Genomic DNA, 24,495 nt, shown 5'->3' on the forward strand with positions numbered 1-24,495 from the left:
CAGCAGTACTTTGCACATGCAACTGTGCTCAGTACTGCAGAATGGCATTAGTGCAGCGTTGTCACAGAAGGTCCCCAAGCTCTCTGCTGGCACAGGTGCCCTGTGGGAAGGATGGGGCACCCATGGCTGCAAACTGCCTGTGGAAAGGGCCTCTCTGGCACCAGGCTGGGGGATGTGCCCGTGCATCACAGAGGGACTCATCGCTTCTGCTTATTGCTGAAGAAACAGACAGCAAAGCCAGCTTGTATGAAACCCGATTATTCAAATTTATTAACATCAAGAATTATGCAATGATGCTGTAGATTTTTTTTTTTTATTAACAAATAGAAAACAGACTGTATACAACAGTGACCCCTACAGCACTATGCATCCACAAGGTAAAAATGAATGTGTCCTCCAACATTACCAACCCTGGATTGCTGATTTCAACATAGCTTGGATTCTTAACATTCGGAATACATGTGATAATACAATTAGATACCCTTCCACCACCTTTATTCATAACTCAATGCACTCGAAAGAGGGCTGCTCACTCTGTCTTTAGTGCAAGCGTGATATAATAAGGAGTATTAATATATAGTACCATTAAATTAAGTCCAGTAGTCTTGCCACATTGGTTCATTAGAACGTCCTGAAGTAGAGGAAAGTACAATATTCTAATGACTTTTAACATTTGCAGGATAGCAGAAATTATAGAGACACCCATCCTCTGAAGCCATGTGTGCTCCCCCTCCCCTTCCCTGCAATACCCTGCCTCCAGAGAGAGCCTGCTTGGCTCGGCTCTGGGAACAGCCGGGGTTGTGCTCCTTGTAAAATGCTCCAGTGCACTTCATTGGTGAGAAGTGACAGGACGGCGCTTGCACGCACAGAGCCGCGGGACTGACAGAAAGGGCCGTGTCTCGCTCCTACAGCCCGTCCCTGCGTGGGACCTGCTTGCTTCTCCTGCCCCCTTCCCAGCGAGACACAAAAAGAGGCTCCCAGGCCAGGAGCCCAGGATTTCGGGTCTCTCACAAACAAGGTGACGACAACTCACGTCATATCGGGATCTGCCAATACACGCGGTCACTGGATTGGTTTAACACGCATTGTAGTAGGACTGAACGGTTTCCAGCTGACAAATGGGACCGCCTCTCCAGCGACCCTACATGCCCTCCCAAACCTACTCAGGAATTAATGGGGGAAGGGAAAGGCTAAAAAAATAATTGGTAGCTTAGGTCCAGTTCCATGAAATTTCATATTCTACAGAGAATTAAAAAGCAGCCTAAGGGGAATGGAGCCGGGCAGGAACCACAAGCCAGCTGCTGCAAATTACCAAGGAAGCTGCACTAAAATGGGCAGAACCAGCAGTGACTGGGCTGAAATAAACATAGGGCAGTAAAAAATGTTAAAGCAAAAGGAAATTAAAAAAAAAAAACAAAACAACAAACAAACCCAACTCCCAAAAGTTTGGCGGGTCCAGTTCTGCCTCAGCAAAACATTAAGACTTGCAAAAAAATAAAAAATAAAAAGAGAGGAGATTATAAAAACCACTAGTAACTATTTTACATGTTTAAAAAAAAAGACCCCATTCCACCCACCTAAAGCCTCGCTGTGAAATGCAGTCGCGTGAGAGAGGGCGAGAGATGCGTATGAGCAGAAATGCAGCCAGAGACTGGAAATGCTTTTGGAGTTGGATTCCCTCGTTTGGCGCTGGGGCGAAGTTCCTAAATGCCGTGGTCAGAACTGGTTGGCATGGAGGTCTGCTGCCTGGGCAGCACCTCGGTCTGTACAGAAGGACTGAGGAATGGGCGGCTCTGGCTCAGAGGGATCCGTCTCCACTCCTAGACATCCCCACCGCGACTGGAGGAAAGCACTAGTTACGTTGCATAGTGGTCAAAGCTGCCGAGATACTCCAGTGCCGCTCTGTAGCACAGCTGGTACTGGTCCTGCAAGGCAATGAGGAGAGAAGCGTGAGGCCAGATTGGATGGGGCCCCGGGCAGCCTGGTCTAGCATTAAATAGGGAGGTTGGTGGCCCTGCATGTGGCAGGGGGGTTGGAGATCCATGATCCTTGAGGTCCTTTCCAACCCTGGCCATTCTGTGATTCTGTGAGAAGTGGGGATGCAGGAACGTCATCCCGAGATGCTGGCTCCCCTCACTTTTCCACGGATCTCCCAGCACTCAGGGTGGCAGGGCACTCACCTCTGTCTGCACCATGGCCGGCCGCTGCGTCCGCAAAGTCTTCACCGTCTGGAACATGTCCACCACCCCCTCGTAGCGCATCCTCTCCAGCACGATGCTCAGTGTGATGAACACGCCTGTGCGCCCGACCCCAGCGCTGTGCAGAGGGAGCAGGAAGTGAAGTTAGAGACCTACCAGCCTCAGTGAGAGCTGCCCACCCTGCACTGTTCCTTGGAGCAGTGCTAGTATGCCCAGCCAAGTGGGGCCAAGAGAGGCTATAGGGACACTGCCAGCCAGAAGTGCCCTGTCAGCCTCATGGGGGACCACAGATTCTGTCTTTCTGGATCAAGCACCATTCCCTGACCAACAATTCTTCTAAGGAACTTCACATCAGAAGCAGCAGGGCGCTGCCTTGATCTCATCTGGCAGAAATGCTGTCAATGACATCCAGGGATAACACCTCCTCGTCCCCTGCTTGTCTCTTGCAGCGTGCAGCTGCCAGGTTCAGCAAGGAAGGGGTTATCTCCATGAGTTCTCTGCTGCAGGCAGAAGTGAGTGCTGCCCTGTCCCCACTCACCTGCAGTGCACCGTGATGGGCCCGTCCTGCCCAAACTGCTCCTTGGTCTTGTGCACCTGCCCGATGAAGTCGATGAAGCCCTCTCCTGTCTTTGGCACTCCCTGCTCAGGCCAGTCTGTGAACTGGAACTGGCGGATGGTCCGTGACTGGCCATCCTGTGGGGACAGGGTTGTTACATGGAAACCATAGGTAAGGGGACAGTGAGATGTGCTTGCTTTGCTTCCCTTTGTTCTGGTAACTTGCTCCCTGACCCCTCTGCTCCCATTTTGGGCCCAGCTCTAGGGGATCCTATGTTAAACCCTGGCCTATATGTGCAGTGCAGGCAAGGCAGGACCTGGTATTAACAGAGATCGATGAGCTGCTCACAGGAGCCAACACAGCTGGCAAGGAAGGAACTTGCGGTGAGAGCAGTGGCAGGTGTGGGCAGTGGCCCCTCCTGCTGCAGTGTTAAGCAACTCCTTGCTTTCCGGTCCCTCCTGGAGCTGCTGCTTGCTCCCCTCATTGCCCAGGGCTGGCAGAAGCATAGGAAACAGGAAGCCAGAAGGGACACTCACCCTGGCATCTGTGACTTTGAACTCCCGGAGGATGTACTGCGGCATGTTGTACTCTGCCATGGGGTCAACCACGAAGTACTGGTAACGGGCAGAGCGCTCTGCGGGCCAGTACTGATGGCACTTCTCCTGTGGGTGAGGAGCATGGTGAGATGTTAGCACCGACACACTGCTGTTCCTCCCTCCCACTCCCTGGGCAGTGGGAGCACAGGGCCATGGGACACCCCAGGAGGGTGGCCTGGAGCAGCCGGTGCTGGGGTCAGACCGAAGTGACACCCACACAGCCCCTTTCTCCCCCACGCAGGATTCATACCCGGCCCATCTCACGCAGCTTTGTCAACATCACCACGATGGTGGAGTTGTGCTCCCAGAGCATTCGCCAGAAATCCTCTGTGGTCTCGGCCAGTGGTCCCTGTGTGGCGATGTAGGCCTTTTGCTGCCTGCAACAAACAGATGGTGCTCAGAGCAGCCTTGGGAGAGCTGGAGGCAGGGCCCTGTGCTGCAGGGCTGACAACGCAGCTGCGGGACACCAAAACATAGATCTCCAGGACTGGCCATAAGTACCATGGGAAGGATAAGCTTGCTCAGCTTGTGTCTGCTGGGAGCTCCTCACACATGCAAAAGGCAGCTCCAGGCACAGGATCCAGAAAAGCTGCTGGTCCCTCCCAGGTGACTGACTGCAGCACCCAGCTGTCCTCCCATTGCACGGGAAGGCTCAGAGCAAATGAATCAGGTCACCTTGATCACACACACCAGCTAGTAATTAGGGCAGTGTGGAAACCAATACCATTTTGCAACATTTTTAGAGGCTTCCAAAGTTGTCTGCTGTTCCAAGAGAGGATCTTGTAAAGCACCCTGCATGAAGGCAGTTTCTGTGACCTGTGTTACTGCCCCATCCCCAATGAAAGCTGACCACGCTCTGTCCTGCTCTCCCAAACCCTCCTGGCTCACTTCTGCAGCTATTAGGACCACACACACTGCAGCTTCAGCCACACAGCTTTGTGCTGATGGAACAAAGCAGCACTGATTGCTTTCCAGCCAGTCTTAAGGATGAGGCAACATCCCTATCAAAATGAGATTTGGGCACTTGCCAGTAGTGCCAGCCCCAAAAAGCTGCTTCCCCTGCGAGCCTCCTGCCATTTCTCTGCCACACTGTGCCCAGTGCCAGCAGATAGCACAGCCACTGCAGCCCCAAAGGATGTCACAGCATTGCATTGGAGCTGGGAGAACGGTGAGTGGGGCACAGCCAGGTCAGTTTAAAGGATCTGGTGATCCTGAGAAGGGCCAGCTCTGACATGCTGGCTCACTGGTATGTGAGTGCCCAGCGTGGCATGCTGTGCTGCCCATGTGGCTGCATAGCAGCAGGTCCCTGGGCCAGCTGCACCACTGCAGGGTGCTGGAGCCCGTGGGATGAGGGGCAGCATCTGCCTACCATGTGCCTCAGCTCCCTGCCAGCTCTCCAAGTTAATGAGCAGCAGGATAGCTGTAATATGCAGGATGAAGACAAGGGCTGCCTCGAGGTGGATTTATATGGCGTCATAAAAAGCAGGGAGTGGGGGTGCATGTTGAAACAGAAGAGCTAATAAAGATGCAGCATCAGGGATGTCTGCAGGACCTTGGGCCAACCAATCTCTTTGGTTAACACTAAGGAAGACTGCTCTGTTCAAAAGAAAGGACAGGAAGAGTTAACAGTGCTCTTTAGGGATGGGGTAGGTAGCACATGAAATGGCACCACCTGCTGTGCTGGCATCCCTCTGCATGGCACCAGTGAGTGGCAAAGTCAGCATCACTCTTGATCAGCTGTGGTACAGCAGCTGCCAGACACCTGATATCTGTTCCCTTGGCACTGCTTGTTGCTCCTGGGAGATCACCAGCCCACAAGCAGCGTTTGGGCACAGTCACACTGGAGAGAGACCAGGCCACATCCATCACTGCATTATTCACTGCTGTGCTGGATGAGCCTACCGCAATGCTGCAGAGATAGCAGGAGGGAGTCCTGTAAGCGTGTCACTGGGATTTGGCCTGGATTATCATCTGAGGACTTGCTGAGAAGGAGACTTGGCCGCTGGGCTGTCTTCCTGCATTCTCCTGGCACTTAGCATTTGAGAAAGTGATGCCAGCTGTAAGTATCATTGCCCTGCCAGATCTCAGTTTGTGCTTTCTAAAAGGGATCCTGGGGAGCAGAACCTGGTGATATGCACCCCAGTGTCCCTGCCTGAGGATCTAAACTCCCTAGAGTCATGACTGGGTGAATGAGCCCTGGGCTCCTGCACAAATCAGCCACACAATGCAAGAACGCTGCTACCTCTGTTTGCTAGCAAAGGGCTGCAAATCTGCATTACATACTGCAGAAATAAAATACAAGCCAAGAGATGCCTACCAGAAGGTCCTGTAACTACCGCAGCAGCTAGCACAGGCTCATGCCTGAGCCGTGTGGACATCTGTCTATAGCAAAACAAACAAGCCAGGCAGCTCTCACTCACTAGCAGTCTTCACGCACTGTAACTATACGCATGAAGCATCTGCAAGGATGGACAGAGATAAAATGCAGCAAAATGGTCCCCAGACTGCTTCCAGGTAGCCAGGATCAATCCTTGGCAAAGAGGGGCAGGCAGCTCAGCCCAGGTGCCCTAAGTGGCCCTTACCTGTAGCCATCGATGAAACTGGCGTTGATGTAATCAGAGCCCTCGACACCCCGGATGGGCTGCAGGCAGACTCTTGTCAGCTCGTATGGCATGATGTTCACGAGGCGGTTCTTGAATTTGTTGCATGGGAGGTTGGCACTGATGAAACGTGAGGTATGTGCTTTAGAGTTGGCCAGCAGCTGAAAGAGGAGGAGAGAAGTCAGACCCTGCTGGGCATACAGCAGTCTGGGCTAAAACTGGGACCCTAGCAGCGGGGCAGGCAGGAGCTCTGGGCATTTATCCATGGTCCCTCCTCTCACTGAGGCCACCCCTTGGGGACCAGATCCTTCCAGCAGCAGCGGTTCCCTTCCGGTGAGCACTGAAGGGAAATTACTGGTGCATACCTGAAGATGCACACAGTGGAGCTGAGACCCACCCCAGCTATCTGACCCACAAAGGACCAGGATATGAAGCCATGCACCTTGCTGAACCAGGGACATGCACTTGGTGGCATCAGGAAAGGAAGGCTTTCCTGCAGCATCCCATCGTTTACTTCTCACCCCAGAAGAACCCAAGAAAAATGTGAGAACTGTGATGTATTCAGGCAAAGAAGATCTATTCTGGGTTACTGCGAGACATTTTATGGTTCTCTTTGAGCCCTGTAAATTGGAGTCATAGAAAATGTATTATTTAGATATGCTGGCAGAGACATTGAAACAGAAGTCTTTTTTTTCCTTTATTTTCCTCTTCCCAAGACTCCCCCAGCAGCCCCAGAGCCACCGTTGTCTCTGTGTGTGGCAGCAGCTGGTCCTTGGCTCACTGCAGGAGGAAAAGGTCCTCTTTGGGAAGTGATGCAGACCCCAGAACAGAGCTGATCGGCTTTTCCTAATTTATGCAGAAAGTCAGTATTTTGCCTCTCTTGCTCCTCTGTCATTTGGTAGGAATTCCCAGGGTGAAGCTGTATTGCTGCAGTTCATTTCAAAGCCTGCATGGTCTGCTACCTCCCTGCACGAACCATATTCTCCTGCATGAGTTCACTGGACTAATGTACGTCACCTGAGAACATGGGCGCCTACCAAGGCTCATTTCCTTCTCCAAGGCTGCAATAAATATTTGCAGCAGGCAGTTACAAACCCAGATAGCAAAATGTGGGCATGGCTTCTTAAAAAGAAGTTTTAAAACTCTGCTTCACCAATTCTGAACACTGAAGCTTGGTGTCTAGGTGGTTAAAAAATAACAGAGCTCAGCATTGAAGAAATGAGGCTATAAACGTCTCACATATTTAAATTGGAGCTGTTTCCAGACAAGTTGTTCACAGTAACATCAATTATCACTAACACGATCTGCATCTGATTTCAGATGCAGCTCCTGCTGCACAGTGAACCTAGAGCAGAACGCGCTGCTGAGAACTGTGCATTCATCTGCCTTTTATATTCTCCCCAGAAGCTGCCAATCCAGGGGGGACCGTGGCTGACACAAGCTTTACAATTCAAATGTACTTTAAAATCACTGCGTACCTGGTTTAGAAACACACAAAAGAATAAGTGCCTGTAATGAGCCACGTCTCTGCTCTCCCAGCCCCTGGACGAGTGTTTTGGTGGGGCTGTGAGGGCAGGGAAGGCTGTGAGGCCCTGGGGAAGGGACGATGGGGCTGTCACCAACCTTGAATTCCAGCTCCATCGCAGTGACGCTCTCTCCTGGAGGCACCTGGGTCAGTTTCTGGATGTGAGCGAAGAGATTGCGTGCAGGCACCTCGGTATTGCCACACGTGGCTGCCTCCAGCAGGGCCTCATGGATGAAGATGTACTGGTCCTCTGTCTGCACCATGTAGTTGCGCTGTGAGCGCATGCACGTCACGTGCCCGTAGATGTCCACGGTCTTCTCATGCTTCATCCTCTCCAGCATGGCATCAATGACAATGAAGCAACCAGTTCGGCCCACGCCAGCGCTGCGGGAACAAAGCACGCGGCCTGAGATGATGCTGAGTCCTACGGACGCTGGGCAAGCTCTGCTCTCATTTAGCAGAGCTTCTGGCACTACAGTGCAGGCTAATGAGCTCAGCCCCAACAAGAGCTGACAGGAGAAGTAGCATGGGAAGGCGTGAGAGGATGCTCAGCCCTTCTGCTGCGCTCCTTGGCCAGAAGGAGCACAAAGGACGCTGCTGCTGGTGGAATGATGGAAGGAGAAATGTGTTTAACAGCCAGGAGAGCAACAACATATGTGTGCATGGAGTTGGAAAACCTGAAGTCCAAGCTGGGCTCCAGCACCAGGGAAGCCCATAAATCTCAAGTCCGCTTGTTTCCTAACCTGGGTGACTGTTTCCTAAGCCATAAAACAAGGACAGTCAGACCTGGAGGGGAAAGCAGAAAGGTGAGTTTATGCATTTCTGTGCTGAGCTCTCTGCTCAAAAACTGGGCACTTCTCTGCATCTGTTGTAAGGGCAGCAGCAACCTCAAAACTGCTCACCCAGAGAGCACCCCAAAAACAAGACACGCTGTCCTGACATGGTGGCTGTCCTGACATGGTGGTGTAAACATGGGCAGAGGTATGGAGCCAGACATTTCCTCATTTATGGTGCAAATCAGATCCTTAACAGGGCTTTAATACAGCTTGTTTGTGTGTTAATTATACCCCACTCCCATCTGAAACAGAGCATGAAAGGAGAGCATTAAGTGCTGCTGATAAGGTGTACACCGGAACAGCAATGATGGAGTGGTTTGTTCAGTAATAGTCTCCACTTGGCTGGTAGAGATAAATCTTGCCTGGATGGGATGCCGAGTCTTAGCAGACTAATATTTTCCCTTAAGGAGCTCTCTTTCTACCCTGCTAGAGGGCTTGACTGTAAATACTATACGTGAATGTTGGCACAGGTCACTGCATGCACGTCTGTCAGTGATGTGCTTCTGAACGGTACCACCTACTTATACTGGGCTCAGAACATTTCATTTTTAAACTGCTTGCATTTTTGCAGGAAAGATGTGTTCTGAGATCGTACAGCAGCACTGTTTTGCCTGAAGTAGCAGAAGCAATACAGACTTCACCACTGCATGGCTGCTTCTAATTGCTGAGCTGTTCCCCTCCCAAGCACACAGAGCAGGTCACACTGCTGTGAAACCTTCCTGCTGGAGCAGGAGATGCCACTTCTGGCTGGAAAGGTCACAGCTCCTCCAGGAGCGGACAGATGCCCAAGCACATCTTTGTGAATGCACTGTCCTACCTGCAGTGGACAACCATAGGCCCAGCATCAGGTGGGTTGCAAGCCTTGACCCGCCGCAGGAAAGCGAGGATCGGGGTGGGATACTCTGGGACCCCGTGATCAGGCCACGCCATGAACTGGAACTGTCGCAGCTCTCGCTTCTCGCTGGAGCCGTTCTGTTGAGGACAAAGAGAAGTGTTGTGTGAGGACAGTTTCAGCCTAGGAGGGGAACACACTGATGTGCCTGCACAGCCACAGCCCGATGTGAACCAGGCACAGAGGGGCTGCAGCACGTTCCCCTGTGCCGTGACTCCCTGGGCTGCAGAGGCTGCCCCGCTCATGCTGCTGGCATGAGCGATCTCTGCAGCAACGGAGCAAGACCAGCTGGGCAAGGGCCGGGAACCAGATGCCTTCCTGGGGTGTGAGTGGATCCCCAGAGCTGCAAAGCCTGTTTGCACTGCTGTGACACACTGCTGCTGGCGCTGCCCCCAGGGGTTTCCAGACACCAATGAGGTTTGAGCACCAGCCTCTGCCTGGGGCTGTGCCTGGGGCTGTGCCTGGGGTTGTGCTGCACCCCGCAGCCCCTGTCAGCGCCATACCTTGTACAGGGCAAAGGTTCGGACTGTGTAGGTCGCCAGCTCAACAGTGTCCAGCAGTGTGACCTGGATCATCCCATAGGTTTCCGTACCCCGGCTTGGCCAGTACTGGTCACACTTCACCTGCGAGGAGAAGAAGAGGAAAGGTCAGTGTCTGGCCACTGGGTGAGGAACAGGGAAGGGTGAAGGTAGAAGAGAGGTACTGTCCAGCTGGTCCCAAACAGCCAGATCTCCTCCTGGAGTGCCCAGTCCCTGGCAGAGAGGCAGCACACCCTTGGCTCCTTTTCACCAGATTTATACTCAAAGGGGGGACTTTTCTCTGATTGGAAGCAGTGCAGGGAGCCAGCAATGAAGACAGAACACAGCACTGACTTGTGCCTGCTGTCATTTCTCCTTTTGCCTCCTCTTTGGGAAGGTGGAGGCCTCTGACGCTGTGCATGCAGCATCCCCTGCTTGGGGAGGTGGCAGCTGCAGCGGCAGGAAGAGCTGCTGGCACACAGCTGTGTGGGGTTATCCTGGGGAAGTCTACGCTCAATTGACAGCTGGAGTGATGGAGATGCATGCAGCCTGCATCCTCACCCAAGTGCCTTCAGCATCTCTGAGCAATGGCAGCCTACCTTCCTGGTAGTTGGAGCACACCCTGCCACCTCCATCTCCCTGGTGCACAGAAACTACTTTGTGGCAAGGCACAGATGCAAGCTCAGACACACACACAGCTTGTCCTCCCTCTTTGAGAAGATGCAAACTGTGGCAAAACCATTCACTCAATCCCCTCCTGCAGGCGGCACGGTCCCACCACACTGCTGCTCCCTCTGCCCTGCAGTATCCTTCTTCTCCTCCTCCCCAGCCTGCAGCCAGAGCTGCTGTTCCCAGTTCCTGTTGGCACAGAGCCCTAACACACTCTCAGGGATGTGCCCTCCCACTCCTTCATCTCTCTGTGACTCTCTCCCTGTTCACCTGCTGATGCCCTCCTCCTCCTCCACTATTCACAGCTCAGCATTTGCAAAGTGCTCCTCCAGCTCTGTGGTCTCCATCCCCAAGCTCCCTAATGTAATTTGGTGCCCTGAGCTCCCTCCCACAGAGTGCAGCACCCGGCTGCAGGCAGGAGGGCTCCATTCTCACCCGCATGCACCGCACTGAGAATGGCTGCCTGCCCCAAGGGAGAGGAGTGAATGGAAGACCATCTCTGCTTGTCAGGGAGTAGTAAACTTCATTATTAGCTGAGTGTGTTTACAGGGGAATGTGTGGGAAGAGAAACAACTGGCTTAATTAGAAATCAATGAACTTCTGCTTTTTAATTGAAGGTGCTTTAAGCAGGTGGGGTTCTGCTCTCCCGCTGCAGGAGCAATACAGCCCAGGCTCAGAGGGACAATTCTACCCTCACTCCTGGGGTGGCTCTCAGGGTGCCCTGCCCTGGCAGAAGTGCCTGTCCCAAGGCTGCCCCATGGGTGCTGGCACACCCTGCCGTTCAGCCACTTGAGAGTCCCTCTCCCAGCCTGGGGACAGAGCAGCAACCTGCGAGCGCTGTGCCAGCCTGTCCCTCAATACAGTGTGCAGGGGATGCTGCAGGTGAGTGGCACAGCGCATCCCCACGTCTGACCCGCACCACGAGGACAGCGGTCCCATGCTGCCATCCACATGCTGCACACCACGTGTGCTCGAGCACAAAACAAACTTCAGAGGAGTTCCCTGCGAGGGATAATAGCAGCGCCTGGGCTGGTAATTGAAAATTATTTATTCATGACCAGATAAGAGTCAGTCACATTTTCTGCCAAATTTACCCATAATGTTTATGCCCCATTTTCAAGCTCTGTAAATTTTATGCTGAAACCGATGCGCTGTGGCACTAAAGCAGATAAGAGATGTTTTCTTCTGGCAGCACTTGCTTCTCATTAACTTAAGGAGCACAGTAATATCCTGAACAGCCACTTATTGCAGCTTTGCTGAGTGGTTCCTGGCCCTCCCCTTTGATGCCCTGTGCCCGAGAACAGCCGGGCACCTCTCAGCTCTCAGTGTGGCGAGCTCCAGCTGGCATCGCTGCCCGTGGCTTCCTGCCCTGGATCCCTCTGCCTGGAGACAAAGCACCAGGTGGGGCTGCACTCTAGGGATGCACTCAATGCTGGGACAGGAGATCTCCCCTCCTTCTGCTCTGCTGTACTTCTGGGGATAGCCCAGGGTGGGAGGAACCCTGCTTTAATGCTGCTCTCGTGCAGCTGGGACACGCCGCGCTCACAGCTCCGGGAGAGCTAATCTACGATGTGTGTTTCTGAACTGCCACTGAATGATTCTGAAACTGATTGTAAAGCTTTGAAGGTAGCTAAATTGCACAATTCAGCCATTTTTATCCTTTATGTGCTTCCCGCTTTGTGAAAACATGAAAAAGGGAGGATGATTTGGACCATCAAGCCAGCTGAAATTGCAGACCATAAAAGCTGATGCTCTTTAAAGATTTTTTTCTCCCCTGCAGCTTGGGAGCCCTTTAAAGCAGTGTCACCCCACAGGGCTGCAAAGCTAGTGCTGGTGCTCGGAAGCTTATCTGCAGGCAGCAGTGCTGAGGGCGCCTCACCACATGGCCCCATGGCCCTGTGTCTGAGACTTGCAAAGAAGGTCACCCGTGGGTAAGGTCATGAGGTGACCATGCCTGGAGCAGAGCCCCCTGGCAGCACACCCAGCCATGCAGGAAGCCTGCAGCCTCCACCAGGGCTCCGGTCACCCCCTGCCCACAGTGGGACCTCGTCCTGTCACCAGAGCCCGTCCCTGCTGCACACAGTGGGACCTCGTCCTGTCACCAGAGCCCATCCCTGCTGCACACACCAGGAGCAGGACAGAAACCAGCACTGCAGGAGGTAATTATGGGATGACACGATGGGAGTGTGCTGGGGGGGAGATAATGCACAGCTCAGTAGCACAGACGTGTCAGGCAAAGAGAAGTGCCTGTGGAGTCACAGGGAACCCGTTATCTCAGAGAAACATACACCGTGGAGTGCCTTCCCTTAACCAAGCAGCCCAGAAGCTGAGTAAGTCAGGACTCCGGGCACAGATTTGCTTGGCAACCTACAAGGGTTTTCCTCTCACTTCAAACATATGCTCCACCACTGAAATGCTACTACACAAAACAAGTCCCTGTATGACCTGTGCTGCAGGGAGTGGCCATCTGCACCTTCAGACCCCACTGAGCTCAGTGCCTGGTGTGCTCCCCTCCCTGCTGGGGCAGCACACAGCCAAGCTAGACCACTCAGAGGCAGCTCCTGTCCAACGAGCGCTGCTTTCCCCTGCAGGCAGCAGGGCATCTGCTGAGCTGGGGAAGCCTGTGAACAAAGCCTATTTTTGTACAGGCAGGAAAAGTAGATCTGTTTTGCCATGGTGATCTGTTGCTCCAGCTGCTTCCTCACAGCCAGTGGGCTGGGACACCCTTGTGAGCAATTCGGCGCTGAAGCTTTGAAATGGAGGAGAGCATGTGGGCAAAAGTTTCTAGTGAACCCAAACTTGACAGCTTCTGCTTCTCAAGAAGGATCTTATTGGGCTAAAAATAGCCAATGCTTCATAGCTTGAGCACACAGCCCCTTCTCCTGCTGTTGGCATGGCAACACTAAAATATTCCGCAAGCACAAATGCTCACCACTAAAATTTTTACAATTTGGAACAAGAGGAGCTGCCTCTTGCTCAGGCAGGCTGTGCCCAAAGGGTGCATCAGAGTGTGGGAGCTCTCTGGTCACAGCTTATCAACTCCTGCCTCAGGGCTGAACAAGGATTCTATCGTGAGCCCCATCTGCAGCGAGGGCTCTGTTCCGCTCCTTCCCCTCTACCTTGCACCCTCCCCATGGTCTGCAGGCAGCTTTGCATTTATTACATCAGAATATCTAATATTGGCAGCACGAGCCCAGCGTTCATACATATTGTCATTGGACAAAGCACAAATCAGCTTTCCCATTGCAATGAGACCCCGTCAGCTGCTCCCCTGCATCGCCAGGAACCTGCCAGGCTGCGGGATGCTGCCAACACTGCCTGCCCAATGCCACTCCCAGCTCCTGGGACTGTCAGCACTCCCCATGGCACAGCTTTCCTCTCTGTGATGTGGGCAGGGAAGGGCCGGGTGCACATGCAGACATGCAGGCAAAGCTATCGAACAGCACGGCGACAGGAGGGTCTGCCACCCCTCTGCCCCACCACGAGATGCTCACAGGACTCTTATGGCCGGTGGTGCTGGGGGACCTGCGCTTCCTGGGCTGTACATTGCTCCATCCTTCTCTCCTGCCCACACCAGAATATAGAGGAAGCGCACACTGTACCCTGGACTTCTCCTCCAGCCTGGTCATCATGACGATCGTTGCTGTTCTCTGCTCCCACACCATTCTCCAGAAGTCGCTGAGGGTTTCAGGCAGAGGTCCCTGTGTGGCGATGTAGGCGTTCTGCTTCCGATAGCCGTCGATGTAATTGGCATTGATGTAATCACTGCCTGGGACTCCTGAGGAGGAAGAAGGCAAAGTTACTCCAGAGATAGAGTGTGACCCTGTGCCTATCATTCTTCTAGGTCCCGTGGGCAGGGAAAGAGGCTGGCAAATTCACTGGGCTCTGAACGAGGTTCTGTTACAGGACGATTCCAGAATCTCTCCCTGCAAAGGACAGGGATGGTGCCTGAACAAAGAAGAACCCTTTGCAACTACCACATTAATGCAACAATCAGGCAGTACCAAAGCAGAGAGACAGCTGCCAGCTGCACACAAAGGGAAGTTCACAGGCAGGAATATTAAGGAGCTCGTTTGGCCCCAAGCAACTGATTGAAATAATTGTCTTAAATTCACCAGCTATTTGCTACGGTGCTGCAGCACCTTTTAGCATTGAGGCCGCTAGCAAGGGATGTTGGGCAAAGGATGTCCTCATGCCTCTTCTACAGCAGCACCCCAGAACCAGAGGCCTTCCTCCACAACTCGACTACTCAGGGTCAGGCCCCCACTGGCGGTGGCTGCTCCGGCCATTATCCTGCCTCCATCACCTCGAGGAAAGGACTTTCTTGTAAATGCTTTTAAATTGCAAACACACAGTTGCTAAAATGAATGTGCCAAAGCAGGGGCCTGGAGCTGTATTTCCCAAACTTGCTCAGCATGGGCTGTGGGGAGAAAAAGCAGCAGGAATCTTCTTGTCCCAAAAGGAGAGTGCATCTGCATTTCATTAGAGGTAGGAAACAAAGCTGGGAGTGCTCCCATTCACCCCTTTGTCTAGGGCAGTGTTTTCCTGCAGGTCCTGACAGCCTCCGGCAGAACAAAGGCTATGGGCAAACGGCAGCAGCTGGAGCGCAGCCCCTCACAGGGCTGGGACCTGGCAGAGCTCTCCAACACGGCACCCAGGATGGCAGCCACCACCAGCAGCAACGGTATCACGCTGGCAATGAGAATTCCCTCATGTTCCCATCCCACAGTTGCCTAACTGAGGGGTTTGCCTGTGATCCCTGCGCCAAGCCTCCACATCACTGCTGCTTAAAGGTCCTGCTGTGTGGGACCAATTGGATCCCTCATTCTCCCCCAGAGAATCAGTGGTGCATTAGCATTAGAAAAGCCACTTCCATCCCAACAAAAAGGATGCTGGAGACTGCAGGGCCACCTGTATGCAAAGCCAGAACAAGTGATGGCCCCCTGCTATTGCCAGGCTCAGCCACATGCTGGGATGTCCGCCCCAGAGTCACTCTTACCATCGATGGAGGTCAGGATGACACGGGAGTGATCGTAGGCAATTACGTTTGCATAGCGGTTTTTTGGTTTGTTCACTTCCAGGTTGGAGTTCTCCCAGGTGAACTGCTGCCCAGGATCGATGGACTGCGGAGAGAGGAGGGAGGGAGGGAGGCAGCAGTGGTTACAGCAAAGTGGGATGGGATGCTGCAGCACAGAGTGTTTTCCCAGGGCACCTGCAGTTCCCTGCGCATCCCCCCCAGAACAGACACACCTTCCTGGGGTGTCCAAGCCAGACTGATAACCACAACTTAGTGTGGTCCCCAGTGGGACTTATCCCCAGGGACTGCATGCATAGCAGTCCCCGATGGCTGTGGATGTGCCTCCACCACTACCCTTGTGGTGTGCTCATCCTTTCCTCCAGATCAACCCGTCAGCAGAAATTTGGTCTCATGCCAGGGCTCCACAGAGATCTGACTGTGCAGTTCTTGACCCAGCGGTTTTATTAGATCTTGAACTGCAGTCTGCTGAAATACAGTGACCCCTGGGTATCTCATGCCCCAGGAGCTCTGGGTATTAGTGTCCTGCAACAGAGCCTGTAAGCTTATGCCAGGGAATAGTCATGAAAATTGATAGGTTACTGTTCACTGCTCCAGCTACTTATGCAATGTAAACATCTCCCGTTTGAGTTAATAGAGTGACAAGGAGCTATAAACCTGGAGAAGAGATGCAGTTATAAATCCTTCCTTAAGACCTGCATGCCACCTAGAAAGCACGCACTCCAACCCCACGGACACCCAACACTTCTCTTGGTGTGCCCACACCTGGGCACCTGTCCTGGCTCCTCCAAGGCCTGACAGCACCAGCAGCACTTTGCACATCCAGCACCAAGCCAGGCCATGATCAGCTGTCCCCAGGCCACTGTCCTGCCCCTCAGCAGCAGGCGGAGAGCCCAGCACCAACGGAAACGCATGGGAGGATGTGACATCACAGCAACGCTAATAGGTAGTTTGGGAAATGTAGGATGTAAATAGACATTTCCAAACTGCAAGCCTGTAATTTTCTATTGTTAGCGTAATAAGCAGGCAGCAGCAGCAGCAGCAGTGCTCGGCAGCACTGTGGCAGGGATGGTGGTAGTGAGCTGGCATGCAGCTGTAAAGCCCACTGCCACGGCCCTGCAAGGCCTCTGCCCCAGCACAGGAGACTCAGGGCCACAGCTCTGCAGCACTTCGCTTTGCAGTTGCTCTCACTTAGTCTTCAACTCAGTGCCAAAAGGCTGCGGGGCTCCCCGAGCGGTGGGTGCAGCATGCTTTGCCCAACAGCGTGCGTCCTGTGGGGTGGTGGGAAGGGTTTGTTCCTGGGGGAGCCCAGAACCCCTAGATCTGAGGAGCAGCACCAAGGTATTGCCATTAGGGTTAATTGCTTTGATGTGCAACGAGGATGTGCTGAAATGGTCTAATCATCATCAGCCTCTTCAGAGGGCAAACAGGTGAGAAAGTCAGAAGTAATACAGCACCTGAGTGAAAAGAGGGTCTAATTAAATACTCCTGCAAATTAGTGACTCATTTAGAAGTAAAATGATTTAATTTGAACTCTGGTGATGAATTAATGTACACCTGTTCCGCCCTTTAAAGTGAACAAATGAGTAAATAAACAGGAAGATGATGGGCTGCTTAGAGCAGGGCTGAAGCCCGTGACACAGAGTGGTGCTGGCAAGCCCTGTCCCATCACGAGGTGATGCTCTGCGGTGCCAACTCACAGCAGCACTTCCCTGTCCCCGCCTTGTTCCACACCCGCCTGGCACTGGGAGCTGCCCAGCTTCTTTCTTGGGCTCGCAGGAATCACTGCTTCATCCCAAATTTGATCAGAGTAATGCTTTCGACTCATCCTTCCTAGAAAGCAGAAGGGCCGGGAAACTGGAAGGAAATGAGCCAGGAGCAAACTTAAAAGCACCACGACTTTAGTTTTGCTTTGCTTTAAAGTGACAGGGGAGATGTAAGACATCAAGAGCAAATTAAGAAAAAGCCCAATTAGTAAAACTCCTCCTTCCCAGCATGGAAGTGCAAGGAGCAATCTCTCTGAAGCAGCTCAGGGACCCCTGCTGCTCCTGCCATCAACATAAAGACGGAGCCAGGCCACTGAAATGGGAATGGAAAAAGACTGTTTCCTCGACAGACTCGAGAGCACTTTACAAATGCCTAGAAAATGTTCCTGGGTGGCAGTTTGCCTCTCAGCTTCCTTGCACTGTGGACAAGTTGCCCCTTCTTCCTCAGTGCAGCTCCAGAACCCCTCCATGCGCAGAGCCCCTCAGCTGCAGACATGGGCAGCGCCATGGGGCAGGGACAGCTTGGCTACCATTGGCCACCATGGCTGTGACCCTGTGCTGCTCTGCAGCCCACACTGCTGCTCAGGGGCACGGCTGGGGCAGGCTGTTAGTGCTTCGTGGCCTCCAGTGAAATCAACCGCATTAGCACAGGCATTGACCGCTGTCAATCCACACTACGTCTCAAATGAGGACATAATGCGCTCCTGAATCAATCGCTGGCAGCGTTTCAGCCTTATTATTCCCATTACCGGATCGTGAGCACTGCGTGCTTGCCAGGCCACTTCCCGAGTAGCCCATTAAATTCACTGTGTGCAGCTGCCCAGGTGCCCTCAGAGCCCTGCAGCAGCACCCTGGGGCTCACTAACCCCGGGGACTCCAGGACTGCTCTCTGGCAGAGGATGCTGCCTCTTGCTGGGGCTGCAGGGGTAGGAAATGCAATGTCCTTGGCTGCTGCAGGTGCATCTGCACCACTGCAGGCTACCCCCAGCTCAGGGCAGGATCCTGCCCACATCTCCAGGCTGCAGCATGTGAAGGTGGCCCACAGGAGGAGCTCCAACACAGCCACAGCACTGCCACGGCTGTCGATAAATAATTAACAGCCTTGGTCTCCCTGCTCCTTATTTAATTCCATTAATCCCACACTGTAAATTCACTGCAGCTCTCACTGTACACTAAAAATGAAATATCCCCTGGTCACAGAATCATAGAATCACCAAGGTTGGAAAAGACCTCCAAACTCACCCAGTCCAAGCGTTCATTGATACAGCTGGCAGGAGCTGCTGCCAGGCCCTCACTGCCCCTCACCCACCAGCTTTGCAGCCGAGCCCCTCTGGTAGCACCGCAGAAGCAGTGGGTCCAGCACGACCTCTAAGCACAGCTCCCTCCCAGCTCTGCAATCTCCATATCCCTGCTGCAGACCCCCAACACTCATCCTGCCCTGCAGCCCTCCCAGCACAGCCCCAAGGGCAGCTGTTGCTGTGCCAAACACAGGGACAAAATGACAGCAGACTCACTGCACTGGCACTCCTCCCAGGTGACAACTGGGCTCTGCAAACCCAAGTTTCTTTTGCAGGTACCTCAAATGGGAAATGACTGTTCTGATGCGCACATGCCAATAAGGGGTAACCATTCCTGCTTTGGGCCCACCCCAGTGTCAAACACCCTATGAGCCTGTCATGTTCAGTATAATTTCTAGCTGATGAGGAGTCAAACGCAGCAGAATCCAGAGGAAAAAAATTACATGCAACAATCAGCTACTTAATAGCTGCTTCAACGTGAAAAGTACAACTGATTGGTGCTCTCAACCAGCCATGATACTCTAAAGAAAGAGAAATGAGAAGAGAGTGGCTCATGAAAACAGCTCAGAGAATTTTCTTAATGCTCATTTTTTTCCAAAACAGCTCCCACAGCTCAGCATTATGCTGCAGGCTCCCAATGGTGCCGAGCCAGCATGTGGTTGGGAGTGCCTGGGTGCTGCTGCATCCCCACTGCATGGCAAAGGCACAGCCTGGCTTAACCCTTCTGCTGCACTCCCAACCGAAGGCTCAAGGCAGACTGGTATGTCTGCACACCTTGGCATCCCAAGATGTGACAATGAGCAGCCACCAGTGGATGCTCAGATCCAATCTGGACTAAAATGCAAAAGGACAGCAAAGTCCCCCCTCAGCACCTTGAAGCAAACACGAGCTCCATGCCTACCTCAGATATATGCAGCTCACCCTCTGAGCCAGCCAGAATTCGTTCCTCTCCTTCTCAGCACAGAGATTTGCATTACCTTTCCTGGCATATCTAATCTTACCTCGTGGGCAAATGTTCTGATATCATCTCATTAATCAGCGCAGGTATTCAGTGGGAAGGGGCAGCCACAGGCACAGGCAGATCACGATTCTAACAGAAGTATTAACACCTGCAAAGGCCACTTCCCAAATTTATGCCCTCCTTAACAGCAGCAGAGGATTTATTTGTAAGTCCTCTACAGCTCAAGAGGGTCCTGCATGTGATCACATGGACACCAACTCCATTCGCTCCTATAGCCACAAGCACATCGGATGCAGGCCGTGCTGCAGTGCATTCAGCCCTTTCCCTGCCTAAGCCGTGCTCTGACTGCTCACAGCACATTCCCACTGCTTGGGGCTGGCAGGGCTTACTGGCAGGCTCCCAGCCAGCTTCCAAGCACTGCCTGCAGCTCCCCAGCCCTCTCTGCTGGGGGTCTGAGCACAGTCCTGGCCAGCGCCGCTCTGCCGTGCTCACCTCGTACTCTTGGGAGAACTTGAGGCCATCGTTGGCCTTGAGCCGGTCGATGTTGTCGGCGAGGTCAGTCACGGGGATGGGCGGGTGGTCACGCATGCCTGCAGGTGCAACAGAAAGGGAGGGGAGGAGAAGGAATGGTTATAGCTCAGCACTGTGGGCAAGGGGACCGCAGCACAGCAAACCCGATGGGTGGGCGCGAGGCGGACACGTGTGACGATGTGAAGCGCTGGGCAGGATGGATGGGAGGTCGGCGAGATCATGCGGCACGCGCTCTGAGCACACAGTTCAGTGAAACAAAAAGAAAGGTGATGTGCAGAATGGGCATGACTGGGTGAGCATGCTCAGACAGTACAGCACTGGGCACCCAGAGCAGCCGAGCAGTGGGAACGGCCAAGGAGATGCTGTCAGTGTGATTCCTGGGCTCCCAGATGGGCTGGAGCTGGACGTAGGGTTCTCTGGTACTGCCACCGCCAAGGGTTGAAGCTGATCCTCCTGCCTACTCCTAACCATAGCACCAGCCTAAAAATCTCACTAGGCCTGTAGCATGAGAATTCCCTGAGAATGAATGAGCACAGCTTCTGAGTGGACAGAGCGTGTGTTCCCCGTGGAGCTGGGGAAGGTGGGAATGACCCCACGGAACAGAGTGGAGTCCCCTGGTCAGGGATTCCACAGGTCTCAGAGCTCAGCTCTGGGTGGATGGATTCAGAGCCCAATCAATCATCGTGACATCTTTCCCTGCAGCTGAGATGCTGAACTGGCAGGAACGTAGCTGCGAAACACCTCATCCAAAACCTAGCTCATCCAGATCCCAAGGCTCGTGACTCCGTTGGCGGCTCTGTGGGTTTCCCAGAAACCCCACATGGGTAATAACGATTATTAATAGGCTGAAGCTGTTGATTCACACCCAGGAAGACATGCTGGAGCATGGCCAGGAGCTTCTCCATTGCTCTGGAGCCTGAATGCTGCCGCAGATGGCAGCAACAGGCCGCCGAGGTGATGGAGCAGTCCCTGGGCTGGGCATGTGCATTTTACGCAGTGGTGACAAGTCATTAGGTGATAACATGGAAGTGTCACTGCATATTACACCGCAGCAGCTGCACAGCAGGGCTCCCAACACCTCTGCCGAAGGCACCTGCCATTGCTGCACAAAGGCAAAACCCCATCCAGCACATTTGTCCTTCTACCAATTGACAGTGAAGGTCCACAGCTGGTCTGAGAGCACACGGACCTGGGGAAGGAAGAGCTCCTCTCTGCCTTGTGCTGAGGCTCTCCTGTAGATGGTTCCCTGCTTGCCACTCTGCCCCCTGGGATCTCATGCTTTGGTTTTTGCACACCCTGATATTGCTGCCAGAGCACAGAGGCTGCAGATCAGTAGCAGCCTTCACAGCACAGAGTCGTTGTGGGTGGGCAAGGAGAAGGGCATGGGAGCCGGGCAGAAGTGTGTGGCTGGAAGAAGAAATACAACTACAGCATGTAGTCATCCCAGTGTGGTCATATATGAAGCACAGCAGGTACTGCACCACAGAAGAGGAGGAAGAGGTAGACAGTATCCCATTATGGTGCATGTGGAACAAGAGCCACATACAGCACAGAAAGCAGAAGGGATTGGTGGGGACTTGTGCACACCACCAGGACTTCTACATGCTCTTCCAATGATTCTGGCAGCAGGAGGTCCAGTTCTCTGCCAGGCTGGGAGGGCTGAGAGGTCTCACAGTGCCACCTCTCCCACTTTTACGTGCAGATTTAAGCAGCCAGGAGCTGATGATTTTATGGTTGCTTTACAGTGAATTTGAAGCTCACAAGACAAAGCAGAAATAAAGGGGCAGTTAGGCCCATAATCTGGTATTACTGCTTGCAACCTGCTGGAATACCCTTGGTGTCTGCTCCCCCTAACCTTACGGCTAAGGCTAAAGGGGAAGAAGCAGAAGAGTGTGAAAGCAGGGGAACAGGAGTACCCTTCCATTTGGCCAATGGCACTTTCTAGATGGCCACCTTCTGCAGCCCAGCTGTTCCCACAAAAGCCTGGCACCCAGTGGAGCCCAGGGAGCAGGTGAAGGGCTGCAGGAGCCTCCTGGCAGCTCAGCACCAGGGCCTCCCCTTCTGCCGCACTGTGCCGTGCTGCCGGGAGCCACGCATCATGTCCCAGAGTGGAATCACTGCCATTCTACAGTGAGTGAGGGTGACCTTCATGACATTGAAACAAAAATTACAGAGACGAGAAAGAAAGGGAAAGAAAAAGCAAAAGGTGTCAAAAGAGAAATACAGTAGTTAAAACTAACTTGAGATATTCGGGCAACTGGGGACACTGGCACCTGTAAAGAAAAGAAATGGGGCAAGAACAGAAATCCCATTAGCCTTTAAGTCATCATCGCAGAGGTTCAGAAATGGAAAGACAAAGAGGTGAAGATGCAAAAGAAAGCAGCACCTGTACAGCACCAAGCCTCCCTCCTGCATAGGGCTGCCTGCCCCTTTAGCTCTAGCCTGTGCTGTGCCCCAGTACCAATGTGCAGGGGAGAGGGCACAATGTCCTCCACCCGATGCAGAGAGCCACACTTCTCATTACACACCACCACGTACAGCCTCATCCCCGAGGGCAGGCAGCCAGGGCAGGTCGGTGGTTTGTGCTGCATGCAGCCCCAGCAGCCTCTGCTCAGTGCTCAGAGCCCCCAGTTCTCCTGCAGCTCAGTTGGTCTCCTGTCATGGCACACTGGGACACTGCACAGCCCTGGACTTAGCCAAGCAGTACATTAGTACTGTCAGTCCCTGTTAGTACAGGCAGGCTGGCAGTGGGGAAAGTAACCCCTGTCTGAAGTCAGACCCAAGAAAATGAGAAAGCTTAATATTTAATAACAACAGACCAATTAATTATGCATTAAACAAGGTTTCCCTGCTCAGCACACTCCAGCAGGGGGACTGAGGTGTGCTGGGCCAGTAGCCAGCACCTCTTGTCAGTGCACCCACACAGCACCACCTGGGCCACCAGCGGGTGACAGAGTGGCAACATGGGCCCGCTGGGCTCAGTGCCTTCCATGCCTCCTTGTTAACGAGTACAAGGCTGTCAGGAGCTGGAGCAGTTATTGCTAGCCACATGATATCTGCTTATGCCCTGCAGAGCCTCATTAGTGACGCAGGGTGGGGGGAAAGGATGTGGTGCTGTCACTTGGCGGGGAGTACTGGCAAGCAGCATCACAGGGCACTGCTGCATCTCCAGTGCATCGGACTCTTTGGGTTGTTTTTTCTCTCCAGAGAGCTCTGCAAAATTAATAAACAAGGCAGTGTCGTTGGCTTATGCTTAGGTGCAGGTGGGGAAGAAGAAATCTCCTGGACTGCTCTTCTTTTTGATGGCAGCTCTTGATCCCTCCTACAGCTCTAGTGAAGGATGCCCTCGTTGCACAGCCCCATCTCTTTGTTGGAGCAGCTGTAAGCCCAAGCTGTTACACTCCTCCATGAAGTGAACCACAAGCAGATAACAAGATGGCTCTTGTGTCCCTGGGCTGTAAGATGTGTCACAGAGACCTGTCCCCAAGCACAGGTGTCCTAGTGCAGCCATGCTCAACACCTCGCTCCTCCTCTGGGAGCTGCACACTGTTGCTGACTGTGTGTCACTGCTTCTCGCTGCCATCTGCCCACTGAGATGTTCTCTCCCCATTGCAGTTCCCCCCCTTGCTCCCCACAGCGTTTTCCTCCCACGCTGGTCCATGTTGCGGCCAATTACTGTGCCAGGTGGGCTGGCAACTGCCAGGCTGTTGCTGCATCCTTCCCGTGAGAGCTGCCACCAGCCCTGCCTGGGAGCTGCAATTCCTCTGGCAGCTGCTCTGGCACAGTGGGAGACATGCTGGTGAGGTCTGCGCTGCTGCAGCCAAGGCTCAGACCTCTGTGAGTGGCACCAGGAAAGGCTCTGCTCCCCCTCCCTGCCAGGCACATCTCGTTTACATCAGGAAATGGTCCCTTCAAAACCCTCCTGTTAGACGAAAGCTTTTAGATGAATGAGCAGCGGGAGGAAAAGGAAAGTAGGTTACAGACCAGGAGGAGCTGCGAGTTAGAAAAGAGCTGTGCCTCATTTACTGCCGAACTGCTCCCTCCATCACAAAACCAAGCCCTCCTCCACTTCATCTGTGGCTCAGGCTTTCTGAAAGGCTCTGAATGAGCTGGGGTGAGCCCGTCTCTGATCGTGACAATGACAGGCACCATGCTTTTGGTGCCATCAGAGACATTACAGACACAAAGCAGCAGCATGAGACCTTTCTGCAGCAGGAAGTACAGTTGCCTCTGCAGGCTGTCACACAGCTACAGCCTGAGGCACCAGAGGCCAGTGCAGGCATGACTGGAGATGCTCTGCACTGAGCAGTCCTATGCAGAAAGCAACAGCTGTTCCTGAACCGCCATCTGGACAGAGGCCATTGAAACCAGCAGTGCCCATCACCAGGCCCCAGCACTGCCTGGGTAGCAGCAGGGGCTGCAGGCAGCTCTTTGTCCCTACGTGAGCAGGACTGAGACTCCCCCTCTGGTGCGGGGATCTGGCAGAGGGGAATTAGGGCAGGTAGGACACAAGG

At 53.4% G+C, this 24,495-nt stretch overlaps 1 protein-coding gene across 17 annotated transcripts in view; it reads right to left on the minus strand.

The window, feature by feature from the left end:
• Positions 1-281: 281 nt before the first annotated feature.
• Positions 282-24,495, minus strand: part of PTPRF (protein tyrosine phosphatase receptor type F) — a 343,225-nt gene continuing 319,011 nt past the window's right edge. For 12 of the 17 annotated variants that reach the window (XM_048944331.1, XM_048944335.1, XM_048944347.1 and 9 more), the window contains 13 exons: positions 22,222-22,254; positions 19,943-20,040; positions 15,390-15,513; positions 13,993-14,168; positions 9,707-9,826; positions 9,129-9,283; positions 7,574-7,859; positions 5,933-6,111; positions 3,601-3,727; positions 3,291-3,416; positions 2,737-2,891; positions 2,181-2,316; positions 282-1,925 (listed from right to left, as the gene is read on the minus strand). In XM_048944331.1, coding sequence (XP_048800288.1) covers positions 1,857-1,925; positions 2,181-2,316; positions 2,737-2,891; positions 3,291-3,416; positions 3,601-3,727; positions 5,933-6,111; positions 7,574-7,859; positions 9,129-9,283; positions 9,707-9,826; positions 13,993-14,168; positions 15,390-15,513; positions 19,943-20,040; positions 22,222-22,254 — 1,784 coding nt within the window. In that variant the 3' untranslated portion in view covers positions 282-1,856. The remainder of the gene's footprint in view (positions 1,926-2,180; positions 2,317-2,736; positions 2,892-3,290; positions 3,417-3,600; positions 3,728-5,932; positions 6,112-7,573; positions 7,860-9,128; positions 9,284-9,706; positions 9,827-13,992; positions 14,169-15,389; positions 15,514-19,942; positions 20,041-22,221; positions 22,255-24,495) is intronic. The other 5 variants (XM_048944348.1, XM_048944342.1, XM_048944340.1 and 2 more) reach the window with 1 other exon arrangement.

This window comes from Lagopus muta, chromosome 5, assembly GCF_023343835.1.
Source record: "Lagopus muta isolate bLagMut1 chromosome 5, bLagMut1 primary, whole genome shotgun sequence".
Taxonomy (NCBI): domain Eukaryota; kingdom Metazoa; phylum Chordata; class Aves; order Galliformes; family Phasianidae; genus Lagopus; species Lagopus muta.